The sequence below is a fragment of the Phalacrocorax carbo genome, chromosome 2 (assembly GCF_963921805.1).
Source record: "Phalacrocorax carbo chromosome 2, bPhaCar2.1, whole genome shotgun sequence".
Taxonomy (NCBI): Eukaryota; Metazoa; Chordata; class Aves; order Suliformes; family Phalacrocoracidae; genus Phalacrocorax; species Phalacrocorax carbo.
In genome coordinates, this window is record NC_087514.1 from 78,543,174 (window position 1) to 78,556,881 (window position 13,708).

The window sequence follows — 13,708 nt, forward strand, 5'->3', positions numbered from 1 at the left end:
TCCAGTTTACTTTTGTCAATTTATGCAAATAATTTTGACATCCCAGGTTTTTATTGGATATTTTCTGCATGAATACCATTGGTGGCATTTGAATTTATCATCTATGTGGGCAACTTAGGTGTATAAATATACAATATACTTATTTAAAAGCTTGTCAAATCATTTTAATACCATCTCATTTCAACTTTCTACTCTAGCTTTGGCTGTTACCTCAACAAAATATCTATGAATCATTTTGAGCAATGACAGCCACTCTCCAGTCAGAAGGACTACCCTCATTTTGATGTGAATGCTTACTGACTGCTAATAATACTAGCTAGCATTTTTAGGTTTTCCTGTATTAAGGTTGTCATTATAATCATGTTCTCCTCGTTAATAACATAGTCTTCATTGAGGCTGCATGATGGCGTTAAACCATTGGACTGCACTGAAATAGCTCTTGGTTTATATCAGCTCAAATGAGATAGCCAGGCCATTGGAGGCTTTACAGTCGAAATAATGCCATAGAATTTGCAACCAAACATTAATAATATTGAAAAGAACTAGAGACACCTCCACAAAAATGTATTTTTATTCATTTTTCAACATCTTTTTAATGACATTCAATCTCCAAAAGTACTGATATTCCAAGAATGTTATACATTTCCATACAGTTCCAGTTATTGTTATTGTTGGGGATGTTAAAAACAATTATCAAAACTCTGGGACAAAAAGAAAAGGAGGATAAAGTATTATAGAAAGCAGTTTAAGAAACCCAACCAAACAAAAAAAATCCAACAAAACCAAAACTGGCTTGGCCCAACTGACTGGGCCATTTTTGATAATCTGATAATGATTTGGTAAACTGAATGCATATTATATCAATAGGCTGTTTTTTTCTTGTACTGCCCACTTTTTACCAAACTGATTGTATGACATAAGTTCAAGCTGGTAAAAGTTAGGGTCTTCCTGAAATGCCCATTATTTTAAGTGGAATTCTACACTTCAGATAAATAAGACATCATATTAAGCTGCAAAACTGTAAATTATTTTCATAACAGTGTTTGATTTCTGGAATGAATTTCTACCAAAGCCTGAGAGTAAATAAATAAATCTTCCATTGTTTAAGGGACCTTGCAACTTTTTTTTTCTTTTCTGCACCTTCTTCTGGGCCTTTTTGTTGGGGGTGGGGCTTATAGGTTTGATGAAATGTATGTCACATAGTGCGTGCTTGGGGTTTGATTTCTGTGGGATCTGGAACAGTACATGAGTGCTCAAATAGCCTTGTAGGGGTGGTGTACTGTGCTTATTTTGTCTCTTAAACCTGTATTCCAGCAGGACAAGATGCCTATTGTTTCTTTACCTCTGTGTCCTCTTGTAACAGAATGAATATTACTGTAGGTTAGACTTCCTGTGGAAGAACAAGTTCAAAAAAGAGCGGGAAGAGATTGAAACCATGGAGAACCTAAATCGAGTGCTTCTGGAGAATGTGCTTCCAGCCCACGTAGCTGAACACTTCTTGGCAAGAAACCTGAAGAATGAGGTCAGCCATCTCTGTATATCCTCTGCTCTGTAAGAAAGCAGCGTATCCTAGAAATACCACTTAATGCTGATTTGAACAGTAGGTCCATGCAGTGAGATTATAGATTTACAGTCACTTTCATTCCCCCCCTTACCTACCTGAAAGGTTTGCTTTACAGCACTCAATGCACCTTAGTACCTTGAAATAAACAATGTGAAATTATATTGAGTGGCAATGCACTTTGCCTCTCAAAGGAGGGGAAAAAAGGGTGAGGAGGAAGAAGGGGATGGTTGAATCAACATGGATTTAAATGTAAATCATATGCATTCACACACTTTTTTTCTCTGTGATCAGAGTGGAGCTGCATCCAAGTTCTGAATTTTCTTCTGGTGACTGGAGACCTTGCTTACTGGAATGAAAATTTAACTTTTCCCTGAAACAGCAGCTATTTAATTCTGGAAGATGGTTCTGAACACTGAATTACCTGTTTACTCGCTGCTTATGGACTTAATCCAAGCACCAGAAAAGTCAACCAAAAGTCCCCTGTTGACTTTGGTGGAAATTAGATCTGCTCCTAATATTGCTTTAGAGTTTTAATAAAGCAAAAAAGGATGAAAAAATAAAAGCATTTAGAGACAGTAGCAGTTCTAGAGATCTTACATGCAATTATTTGAATCACTTGTGCATACCAAATAATTGTTCCAAAACTGACAAAAGAAGGGAGAGGGCAGCGTTAGGGATTCATTTTTGATCTCCTGAGTCAAAAAGGGCATCTCCCCTTTCACTGTGGTTTGCATTAAGCAGTACTAATCAATACTTCATATCAGGACTTTAGTACTACCTGCAAATATTCATTTGGTAGCTAATGTCAAATTAAAACTGCTGTGGGCTTCCTTTGAATCCAGTGAAGGTCTTGGCTGGAAGCCAGGTTGGCTTAGCTCCACCTCTCAGTTCAGGCATTAAACACAGCAAACCATCAGGAGATTGCTTTCTCATTTATGTGCTATTCCATCTCGGTTCCCCAGCAGAGCAACACCATCTGCTCACCTTTGTATTGGCAACTGGATTTATATTGTCACACCTCAAGATTCTTAGGTTGGAGTGAGCTTTAGTAAATTTAGTAAAGATCAGAAATTGTAATGTGCTGAGCTCTCCAATCTATCACGTCAGCTGAAGTAAAAATGATTTTACATAATTTTAGCAACATCCCTTTAAAAAAAAATCTTGAGTTGTTTCTTTTTTTGTTTATCTTTAAACACAGTTTTCAAAGAGGGAAGAACCTTTCAAATACCTGGAAATGTTCAAGAATATAAGAATCTGTCAAGTCTACAGATTCGTTTCACTGTCAGCAAGGATGTGTTGAGCCTTAAGGGACATTTTGTATGTGTACACACTTAAGAATATGTTAGGTCAGATCAAGCCTTTGTTTTCTTTGTGTGGAGATTTAGGTAAACAGGTAAACTGATATTTGTCCACATTTTCCTCAGTTGCGAACATTCGTGTTAGTATGGTTTTATGTATATTCTTTTCTGTTTAAACCATATTTTGAGATTAAAATTAATCTAATGGATGAACAGTCTGTTTCAGAATACTACTTCTCTTAGAATTTTATGCATGCAGCTCTATGGAGAAAATGGGAGACAAAGCATGCTGCTGAAGAACAGGCAGCAGGAATGAAAGGGGGAAAATGAGTGGATCAATGCTAACTGGGAGTAGTAGGACTGTACTTTTAGATGACCAGCAAAGGTTTTTTCATAACAGGATACACATTGACTAATGCTGATATCGTAAAAGCAAAGTTACTTCAGAGTAAACTGTAATAAAGGTTTGTTTACTTTACCGGAACCTCTGGAACTGGGTTTGTACTTATAGTCTGCATGCTGGGTACCGAACAGGGTACTTTGTAGCTGAGAGAGAGAAAGATAGGAATAAATACAAAACAAAAAGCAGGAAGCGGGGCCAGGATTAAATATATCTGCACCTGGCTCGTGCAGCCTTTTCCTTTATGCTGTTAGCATCCAGATCCCCTATTAGCAAAAAGTACTCAGGAGCTTCTGTGCTGCAAGCTAATTGGCAGGCGCATTACTGAGCAAGAGGAATCCTGTTTCATTCAGCTGCAGAATGGAGCCAGCACCCAGCAGAAATTCTGCCCCAGAGAAGCTGACCGCTATACCCTTCCATGAGGTAGAATGGGACCAGTTTGCCTCCCCAGAAGGTCTTGAGGCACTGAGAAGAAGAGGGGACAGTAAAGAGAGCCAACCAGCAGAAATCCAGATGTTATCAACGGGGAAAAAAAAAGGGGGGATTGACTGCATTATTTTTTTTGTTGTTGTTGAAAGATGCAAAGCCATTCCTTTCTGGAAGGGTAGTGCATCTAATTTTCTGATTAAACATTTCGGAGAGTACTGTTTCAAGAGAAGTACTGGTAGGAAAATTAAAACACGCAATTGCTACAGCCTTTATTATTATGTATGGTCAAAATAAACTAGCTGGGAATGCCACCTTAAAATTCTCTGACATTTATTGTGGCAACCAAAATTACTACTTCTCTGGTTATAAACAGTTCCATTTAGACTGGATATTAGGAAATACTACTTCACTGAAAGGGTTGTCAGGGATTGGAACAGGCTGTCCAGGGAAGCGGTTGAGTCACCATTCCTGGAGGTATTTAAAAGGCGTGTGGATGTGGTGCTTAGGGACAGATTTAGTGGTGAACTGGCAGTGTTAGGTTTACGGTTGGGCTCGATGATCTCAAAGGTCTTTTCCAACCTATACGATTCTGTGTATTCTGTGTATTTGTTGTTGTTCCCACACTGGTACTGTGCTATGGAGCACTGCTGGGGATGGATATTGCCCCAGTATTAGAGGGGAAGAAAGAGAAATAGGACACTGTTGCTGAGCTTCAGCATATCACAAGCTCTTGTCTTCCGTGTTGTTGAATAGCAATGACATATACATTTATGTATCTCTTATGTAAAATATTTTTCCTTATTCTACTTTAAAATGTTCTATTTATCTTCTGGTTCCTGTATTATGAGATGGTAAAATGAATCCATCTTTTACCATCTCTGCTTCATATTATTCAGCCATATCATAAGCCTGCAGCACTGTATAATTGGTCTCCTTTTCCTGTAAGGCTTCAGTTGTAGCTCCTAACAGACCTGTATTCTTACGACTTGAAGTTATATTCTCAAATAAACCTTTATAGGGTGTGAGTTTCTATGTACTATTTCAGATATGGCACTGTCCCAGTATCACCTCTGGGCCTAGATTTTGTCTGTTTCACAAACTTTACAACCAATATCTCATAAGTAGTGTAATTCTGGCACGATTTACATTCTCAGGAGGCAAAATCAGCAGGATTCAATAAAGCAAATAAAACAGCTGCTATGTAATGTTTATCTGGTAAATTAAAACAACTTTTTTTACTAATTAACAACCTCTAGGACAATAGAATTTTATATTAATTTTAACTATACTATTATTTTGGCTGGATTTAACTTAATGGATTTTTCAAGCTGGTAGGAGCATGAACAATTTTTTTTTTTAATACTCGCAGATGTATACAGCATGTTTATTTTGTCAGATCAAGTTTCAAAAGTATGTGTAATAATCCATGTTTTGAGTATTAATTATCTACATTCTGCTATAAATACTCTTGTATCTCCCTCCAGTCTTTTGTATAACACTGTGAATTTCCCCTTCTGTATTACCAAGGCCCTATATTTTTTATGCAGTCCTCTTTAATAATGAGCACCATGTGTGTGGCCTGAATTCCTTCACCCAAAACTGAAATTAAGTTACAGGGAAGGTGACTTGAGGAAATAGGAGGAAAGCTGAGTTAACCACAGAATGTGATCTCTGTACCTATTCTGCTAATTTGCCTATGAAAAGCTCTCAGCACATCAGATCTTAACCTTTTAGTATATTTATATGCAAGTGTTACTGTAGCTTCAGTGTAGACATGACTGAGGTAAATTTGAAGTAGGTATTTGTAAAGCAAAATGCAGACTGCAAAAGCTAAACTTTTGAGGAGAGAGCCTGTTAATTATCTTCTACGGCTCCACTTAACTAATTTCAAACTAGTTTGAGTATATCTGCACCAAGTCTAGGTGCGTACATACTCAGGACAGCTGCCAGCGTATGTCACGGCAGTATACCAGAGTGGACCTGGTTTTAAGTATGAGAGACTGGAGCAAAGAGAGGTCATTTTGGGCTTGAGCTTCTGAATTTCTTAAGAGTCAGAGTCCTCCTGTATGGTTTCAGGCACTCATCTCGAGTGCCTACATTAGGAAAAATTGCCTCTTAAGCTTTTTTTCATAACTGACTGAAAGAGGGAAACACTATCTGAGGTGATTCTGCCCATATAGCCTTAAAATTACCTTCCAGATAGGCACATCTGCAGTACTGACAATATAGGACACATAGGATAACTGCTCTCAAATTAAATACTTCAGTCAGATGCTTAATTTGCCTAAATTCATTTGACATCATCCAGCCAGAGGCGTTCCCTTGGTGTCTATGGAGATGGATAAAATAGACGGCAGAAAAATATTATCACAGTATTGGTTCTTCATGAAAAACTCTCTGGACAAGAGGACAAAAAAGATCCAGAACGCCTTTGAAGTGTAGTAGCAATCTGACAGTGAACTCATCAGCTTGGACGTTTTGTTTAGTTGCTTTTCATTTGCACAATAAGGTCACTTTAAAGTGATACTGGTTTTGTATATATGGCTGTAAGCTGGATGTCAGGTACAGATGGGCAATTTTAACCGGCTCGGCTTTAAGAATATAAATAATAATGGTGAATTGCAACGATATATTCCATCCTTACTGCGCAGAGGCGTTGTGCAGCGTCAGTGATGCTCTGGTTGTAGAATCCTCAGAAATAGTAATATTATTATAATACTAGTATTATAATATTCTAGAAATATTGTAATATAATATTAACAGTAATACTATTATTATAGTAGCAATTTAGTAAAAAACCATCTACCTCTTCCAGCTGCCCGTGTTGCTCCCTGTCTGCCATTATTTTCATGTTTGCCCAGAAACTTCCCTCACACTTGCGCTGGGATGAGGCAGTCAACATCACCAATGGAGATTCACTATGCCTGTACACATCTGTGGAGAGACAGGCCACACTTTCAAAAAAGAAACGTACTGCCAGTGAAACTGCAGAAAAAAGCTTTGACAAGGAAAAAGGGAAATAATATCTGATGCTTCTAGAAATCACAGAACAAATCCTATTCACCTTATTCACATGAGTATTGAAATCCTTGGTTTACTCAAATAATAACTTGAATAGAATTTGACTTCATAGTAGCTTACAGCATCTTTTATTGCTGTGGTTGCCTTTGTGTATAGATATTGATATTTTTAGAAGTAGTAGTTTAATAAGTAGCCTGTCTTTCCTTTTTTTCAGGATGTGAATTTATCCTGGAAGAAGAGATACTCTAATGTTTAAGGGCAATGGGGAGGAAACTGAAGGGTGGGCAGGGGTTGACCATTTTCAGCGCCAGAATCTTCCTGTGGAGCAGAAGTGCTCTCATTTCAGTGGTCACAGAAGGCAGTGGAGAATCTGACATAAATAAGTTTTAGTTCAGGTGACTTCTCTCCCTTTGCCTCAGCTCCTTGTTATGGAAAAGAAGCGACAATTATTTTGTCCTATTAGGCATCTTGTCATTTTACATTAGGAACTATCAGGATTGTGTTGCACTATGCATTCGTACTGCATTGGGTTTGTGACTTTGGTTCCGTTTTCTAGTCATTACAATAGCAGAAACAGCTAATAATAAATTAGAAATTATTTTGCAAAATATAGTTTCAGCCATGCAAGCCAGACCAAATTCTCTACATGAGAAACCTCAGAAATGGGCCCTACCTAATAAATCAGTGAACATTTTATGTCGACAGGGTTAATGTTCAGGAGGAAAAAAGGTAACTTTAAATCACTAAAATATTTCCAGCTATATATGCTGAGCCTCTTCAACAAACAGGTTTATACACTGTTTAAAATTAATAAATGCAACTAAATGCAAAAAATACTCAACGACTGTCTTAAGGCATTCCAACCGCTGCGACTCCTCCCTTTTCAGAAACAGGACACTGCATATTAATAAGGAAACTTTTATTTAGAGGTGGATATGACAGGTTCTTTTTCCTCTATTGTGTTTTCTTTTGGGCAGGATCTATATCATCAGTCGTATGACTGCGTCTGTGTCATGTTTGCCTCTGTTCCGGATTTCAAGGAATTTTACACAGAATCTGATGTTAATAAGGAAGGCTTGGAATGTCTCAGGCTGCTAAATGAGATCATTGCTGACTTCGATGATGTATGTACTTCTAACAACAATCAACGTATGGTTTCCATGTTAATAACCCAGAGTATGCAACTGCAAGCAAACATGCTTGAAAGGGAAAGTGGAAGAGCTGTCAGAAAAGAACTTTTGTGCGCATGGTCATGTGGAAAGTACTTACAGGCAGTTATTAGAGGAAAAGACATCTATGTGGGATAAATCAGATATTGATCTGACGACATACTCAATTTCTTTTGATTCGCTGTAATGAGAATCCTATGTGTATATCTGATGGAGAAATTTTTGCCCTTTAGCTGCAGTTTATGAGGCTGTCACATGCCATGTATTAGCTAGTTTCTAAATACTGGTGCCTAAAGTCAGATACGTAAATGTATGTCCCCTAAAATGGTACAGCTTTGTGTTATACCTGATCTGTGTTGGCCTCGTTTTTCAGAGCATTGATCAGTTGATACATGAGCCACTCAAAGGATTGTATAAGTTTTACTGTTCCATTCTCTGCAGTTACAAGCAAGTACAGAGTATGACTGCAGACAGATTGTGAAAACGCAGCTGTAAAGGGCTCACTGAGATCATTATTTGCCTTAGAGAAGGTTATTAGTGATGAAGATACCAGAAAAAGGCATTAAGTTCATGTCATGACTCAGAAAGTACAGCCTGAATTTGTGGATCTGCAGCTATAGAGGGTATTTTAGCAGCGCACCCATTTGGAGAACATTGGAATGTTCAAACAACCTGGGATATGAACTAAAATCCTTGGATTTTAGTCCCCTTGGCATGGACCACCCACTGGCCTGGAAGAGATGGTTAGTTTCGGAAAGCTGCTTAAAACTTAACTGTTGGCTTGCATCGTGACTCAGTTCCAGTATCAAATGAATTCCAACTCTACTGACTTTTAAGAGCTGCATGTGCAGTAAGGTGGGATTTATTCTTACCACTATAAATTTAATCTCTTTACAATAAAAAGGTATTTTAGCAGACAAATCCCCTTTCCTTGGAGGCTGTAACCATTGTTTTATCCATCCTTAAATCCTTCATCCTGTATATATTTGTGAAGCCATTTGGGGTCTATTAAGAGACTGTTTTAAGGATTGAAGCTCTGAGTGCTGTTAAGAGTAACAAGGCTGCTGACCTGAGTAATGAATAACCATCCCTGTTTTACAGTTACTATCAAAGCCAAAGTTCAGTGGAGTTGAAAAGATAAAAACCATTGGAAGCACTTACATGGCAGCAACAGGATTGAGTGCTACACCCAACCAAGAACAGTGTCAGGTACAGGAAAAGGTTCCTGCTTAATAAAAAACATGTTCAAATGAAGGCTAAAATTCCGTTAATTGAACTGCAGTTTATGTGTAATGTTGTGGCCTAGTTTTTTTTCTTATTAATGTAGATTGTATTGTACTAGACAAGTATATACTTTTGTTTAGTAGTCTCTGTGAATTATGGTTCTTCACATTGCAGTTTGAAAATGCCACCTCTATTTGCTAAGTCTAAAACAAGCCTTCCACTCTAAATACAATACAGCATTTTATTCCTACATGCTCCAGCAGAACTGGATTTATAGAGTGTACAAAAGACTGCAAGAATGAGTGTTTTCCATTGTAAGCTGGGAGGGCTGAGTAGCTGTATTAACCATGCACTTACAGAACCCTAAGGCTCAGCACTGAGAACATGTTCCTTTGTTTCTGGTTTATTTAATAGGGTAGGATTGGGAACTGCATTCGGTAGAAATGAAGTTCAGAGGAGCAATTCATAACTTTTAAGCAAAAACTTTCCTTTTGCCATTATTTTTAGAGTACTACAGATGAGCAACAGAGAGACAGCAATTATGAATCAACACATTCTCTGCTAAGGATTAATGTGCTCTTGCCAAGCCCATGTTCGTTTTAGACAGAAGCAATTAACACCTGAACTATAGACCCTAAGGATCCTGAGGGCAAAAAAATAATTATTTTAAATTAGCTCTGACATTTAATACAGGGAGGTGAAGGGGATGAAAGAAATGCAGAACTGTAGACTGGAGATGAGAAGACATAGAGGAGCTCTCAATCACAACTAAAACTAGTGTGTGCACAGGAAGAAATTTACTGTTTGAGTAATTTCCACAAACTGTGAATCAAGAGATCCAAATTTCAGTGTACCTTCGGTGATTTAGTACACCAATCCAAATGCAAATCTTTGGATTTTCCAAAGAAATCCACCAGAACTCATCAGCCTTCAGTCCAGATGCCCAAATATCCACAGATAGTGCACCACCTAGTGTGGCAGTGACTGACTGCTAGGCATACTGCTGGGAACAATCCCCAGCTTAAAGCAAGCACCCGAGGAAGACTAAGCACCTAAGGGGGGGGGCGGGGTCTGAATACATCAACTGAACAGAAAACCATCTGTCTTAGCTAGGAGTGAACTCCAAAGGAAGCAGGTTTCATTCATCTAAACAGCTGCTCTGGCAAGCACCACTGCTGTCCCACTTAGGCTGATGCATCTACTCTATGAATCATCTCCCAAAGTTGTCATCTGTCCATCTCTTCTGTCACTCAAAAAATTAGGAAGATTCAGTCATTTCTCATAGAGATCAGTGAGTCCATCTCTTATGAAATCATTCTCTTGTCAGGGTCCTACCCTGGGTTGTGGGAACCCAAAAATCAATTTTCTCCTCAGCCTGAGAAGACTCAAACCAGTACTTAGAAATCAGGCTACGCTGTTGATGTATGAGGAGACATTGTGTACAGCCTTTAAAAGTGGTATAAGCTCGGAGCTAGTAAATTAGGGGGCAGAGGATGGGTTGCCTTCTTCCTCTCTTCCTCTTGTATTTTATTCATTTTCAGGTGTATTAGATGTTCTCAGAGGTGCCTGCTCATCTACCAGGTGACATCAGTAGAGGAACTCCTAAAACTGTAAATTTCACTGGAGCTTAAGTATTAACTAGGGTGCTGAGCTGTGCAAGAGTGAGAGGGAGGAGTCTCTGTGGGGCCGTCCATAAGTGTTATTTATTGTTAAAGGGCATAAAATAGAAGCAGACACTTAAAGAAAATTTATGAGCAAATCCTAGGTGCGCATAGACATTGAGTGTCTGTGGGATCAGATAGCAGCTGATTGGTTATTTGACAACTAAAACATTAGATTCGACGCGTTTTGGATCTATCACCTCTAGACTGCCTGACTGTAAGTAAAACACATCCTGGTCTATTGGCCATTGTTTGATCTAACTGATGGCAGACAGGGCACCATCCTCGGCGTTACTTTTCTTCTGCTGCCTGCTGGCATTAGGACGTGCCTAAGGGTTTAAGTGCTTTCAAGTGTTCAGCATATTTTTGGTTGTATTCTCACAGCAACTAAGTCTAAGGAAAATTATTTTATTCTGTCTGTTTGGCTGTTTAAATTCAGGAACCTGAAAGACAGTATATGCACATAGGAACCATGGTGGAGTTTGCATTTGCTTTGGTGGCGAAACTGGATGTCATAAACAAGCATTCATTCAATGACTTCAAGTTACGAGTAGGTATGTATCGCAGCATTTTTACGAGAATGTCATGGAGGAGGGGGAGAATTCAGTGTGAAGTACCAGCTGATTAAAGTGTTAGTAGGGCTGACCAAAAGGGCCATGAAAGCAAATAGCACCATCTTTACCCTGCTTAAAGGCAGAGTACATGGTATTGCCCGTTAACTGTAGCTGCTCTTGTGGCAAGGTGTGTTTCAAGGCTGGACTCGGGAGAGTGTAGTATGCCTAAGTAAAGAATGGTTGAAAAATACTTTCCCATGGCTGTGAACTGTTTTGTAGTAACTCTATAATAATTATTCTGCAGGTGTTTAACTGCATATATTTTTAAAACTTATCAGTACTAAAGGATACAAGAAGACTGTAGACAGGGCTTTACAAAGGCATATAAATGGTTTTGGAGGACAAGAGCTGTAAGGGGCCAGTGAGGCTGCAGTTTGAGATATTTTAGGTCTACTAAACTCAAGCAAGCATACAAAAATGCACCCTTTCCTTTCCAGTGTTAGACAAAGGATGATATTTCTTTTCTTTGTTATTCTGTGGTTATCGGCAATTAAGAGCAAAGATGACTAGTTGTTTATATTTGAAAGGGATATCCCTTATATTTCAGGTTCTAATTGCCTCTCCTTGTGCGTCATGGTATTTTAAAAAAGAAATAGGCAGCTGCAGTAAGCCATGGAAAGCATGATGAAATAAATTAATTCAGAGCTGGTCAAGAACCATATGTTCCAAAATGTTTATTTCCTGATAGCAGTACACAGCAGTTTTAAAATGCAATGTGTAACTTGGAAAGTGTGAAGTGAGAGCAGTAAATAAATATTGGAAACCCATAAATCCTGTAAACATGTCAGAATTATTTGATTTCCAACAGTTATTCTCCTGTCTTGTCTTTTTTCTTGCTGTGCCCGCTTGCTTTTTCTTTCGGCTGCTCCTCTCACGTTTATTTCACAGTGCCACCCACTGGCAAAACTTGCTATCTTCTGACTTGAAATGTTCCTGTGTTCCGGAGAGCACTCCTTTGCCAGTATGTTTTGTATTCTTTGCTAGAGTTAAAAAAATGACAAAGCAATTCTGAAGTATGCTTCCTTCTCAAAGTGCTACAGAGCTTTATGGGTTTAAAAAAAAAGTGTAGAGATACCGTATTTCTGTACAGAATAAAAGTTCTCTTCTTGCCATAGGTGACACATGGCGCATACTTGCAAACATACTTATGCCAGCAGTGTCAGTACAGGTAAAGAGCTGCTGAGTGTTAGGGCTAAATCTGCAAACCGACGAAAGCAATACTGGCTCCTTTAAAGTGTGGATCATGAAGCACAATTTCTAGGGGGAAAAAAGATACCTACTTGTGATTTTTAAAGTGTTTGCGATAGGTTCCAGAGAAGTCAGAGTCCTTTGCTTCGTGAAATGAGGGATTATTAAATCTACAAAGGGGCACAGTCCCCAAACTGGCACTTTTGCCACCTTAATCCAATATAGGCACCACTGAGTTCTTCACTTCCTGTCTTAACTTCACTTCTGCACTTCCCACCAGCACCTGACCACGAAAGCACCCGATATCTATAGCAATTAGAGCCACCAAAACATCTGAGCGTCCAGCTCTGACATAATCTCCGCTTTAAACCCAAACTGCCATCTGTAAAAGCCCTCCTCAGCCAGCATCTAACCCCAGAATTGTTGCAACTCACTAGAGGTCTCAGCTCTCAACCTTCATTTTCTGAGAGTGCCTGAAATGCTAGTTGTGCCGTAGGAGGTTCACAGCCTGCCCTGACATTGTCAGGCAAGGGAGGGGAGCACCTATTTCAGGGCATTCCTCCCCTTCTGTAGGCTAAGGTGCTTGATTTATTAGACAAACTCAGATACGCTTTTGTGGCAAGTTTTGCACAGGTACTGCTTTTTTCAGAACAGAATAGAGGCCAATTTGATGTTTTCCATACAGCTTCATGGTTAGAACATTTGTCTGTGTTGTAGCTGAACTTGATTTGGTTCCTGCTTTTGTCTGAGGCTGCTCAAGCATGGGGATTCCTGTTGCCTGGAGAACACTATGAGCCTGTAGGATACTTTGGAATGAGATATTCTCTGTCTGTCCTGCTGAACAGTATTTGCCTTTTCATGGAATAATTAAATGACGCTTTGGATACAAGGGAGCGAGGCAGATGGTATCACCCTCTGGTAGAGCATTCACCTGGACAGAGAGTACTACTCTTCCAGCCTTTCCCCAACAAACATTTACGTGTGTCATGCAAAGGAGACCTGCTGTAGCAGGGGTGACATAGAGCTGCACATCCCAGAATGCCTGGGTGGCCAAAACACATTCCTAAGAGATATGGGTAGAAGTCTTCTTGAAGGAGGAGGGATCTGAAACTGGCTTTCCAGCCCCTGAGGTATTACTCA

At 39.1% G+C, this 13,708-nt stretch overlaps 1 protein-coding gene across 4 annotated transcripts in view; it reads left to right on the forward strand.

Moving 5' to 3' along the window:
* The window catches only part of ADCY2 (adenylate cyclase 2), a 218,695-nt gene that overhangs the window by 198,042 nt on the left and 6,945 nt on the right, over positions 1–13,708 (forward strand). For all 4 annotated transcript variants that reach the window (XM_064443349.1, XM_064443348.1, XM_064443351.1 and 1 more), the window contains 4 exons: positions 1,364–1,522; positions 7,690–7,836; positions 8,983–9,090; positions 11,206–11,320. In XM_064443349.1, the coding sequence (XP_064299419.1) occupies positions 1,364–1,522; positions 7,690–7,836; positions 8,983–9,090; positions 11,206–11,320 (529 nt within the window). The remainder of the gene's footprint in view (positions 1–1,363; positions 1,523–7,689; positions 7,837–8,982; positions 9,091–11,205; positions 11,321–13,708) is intronic.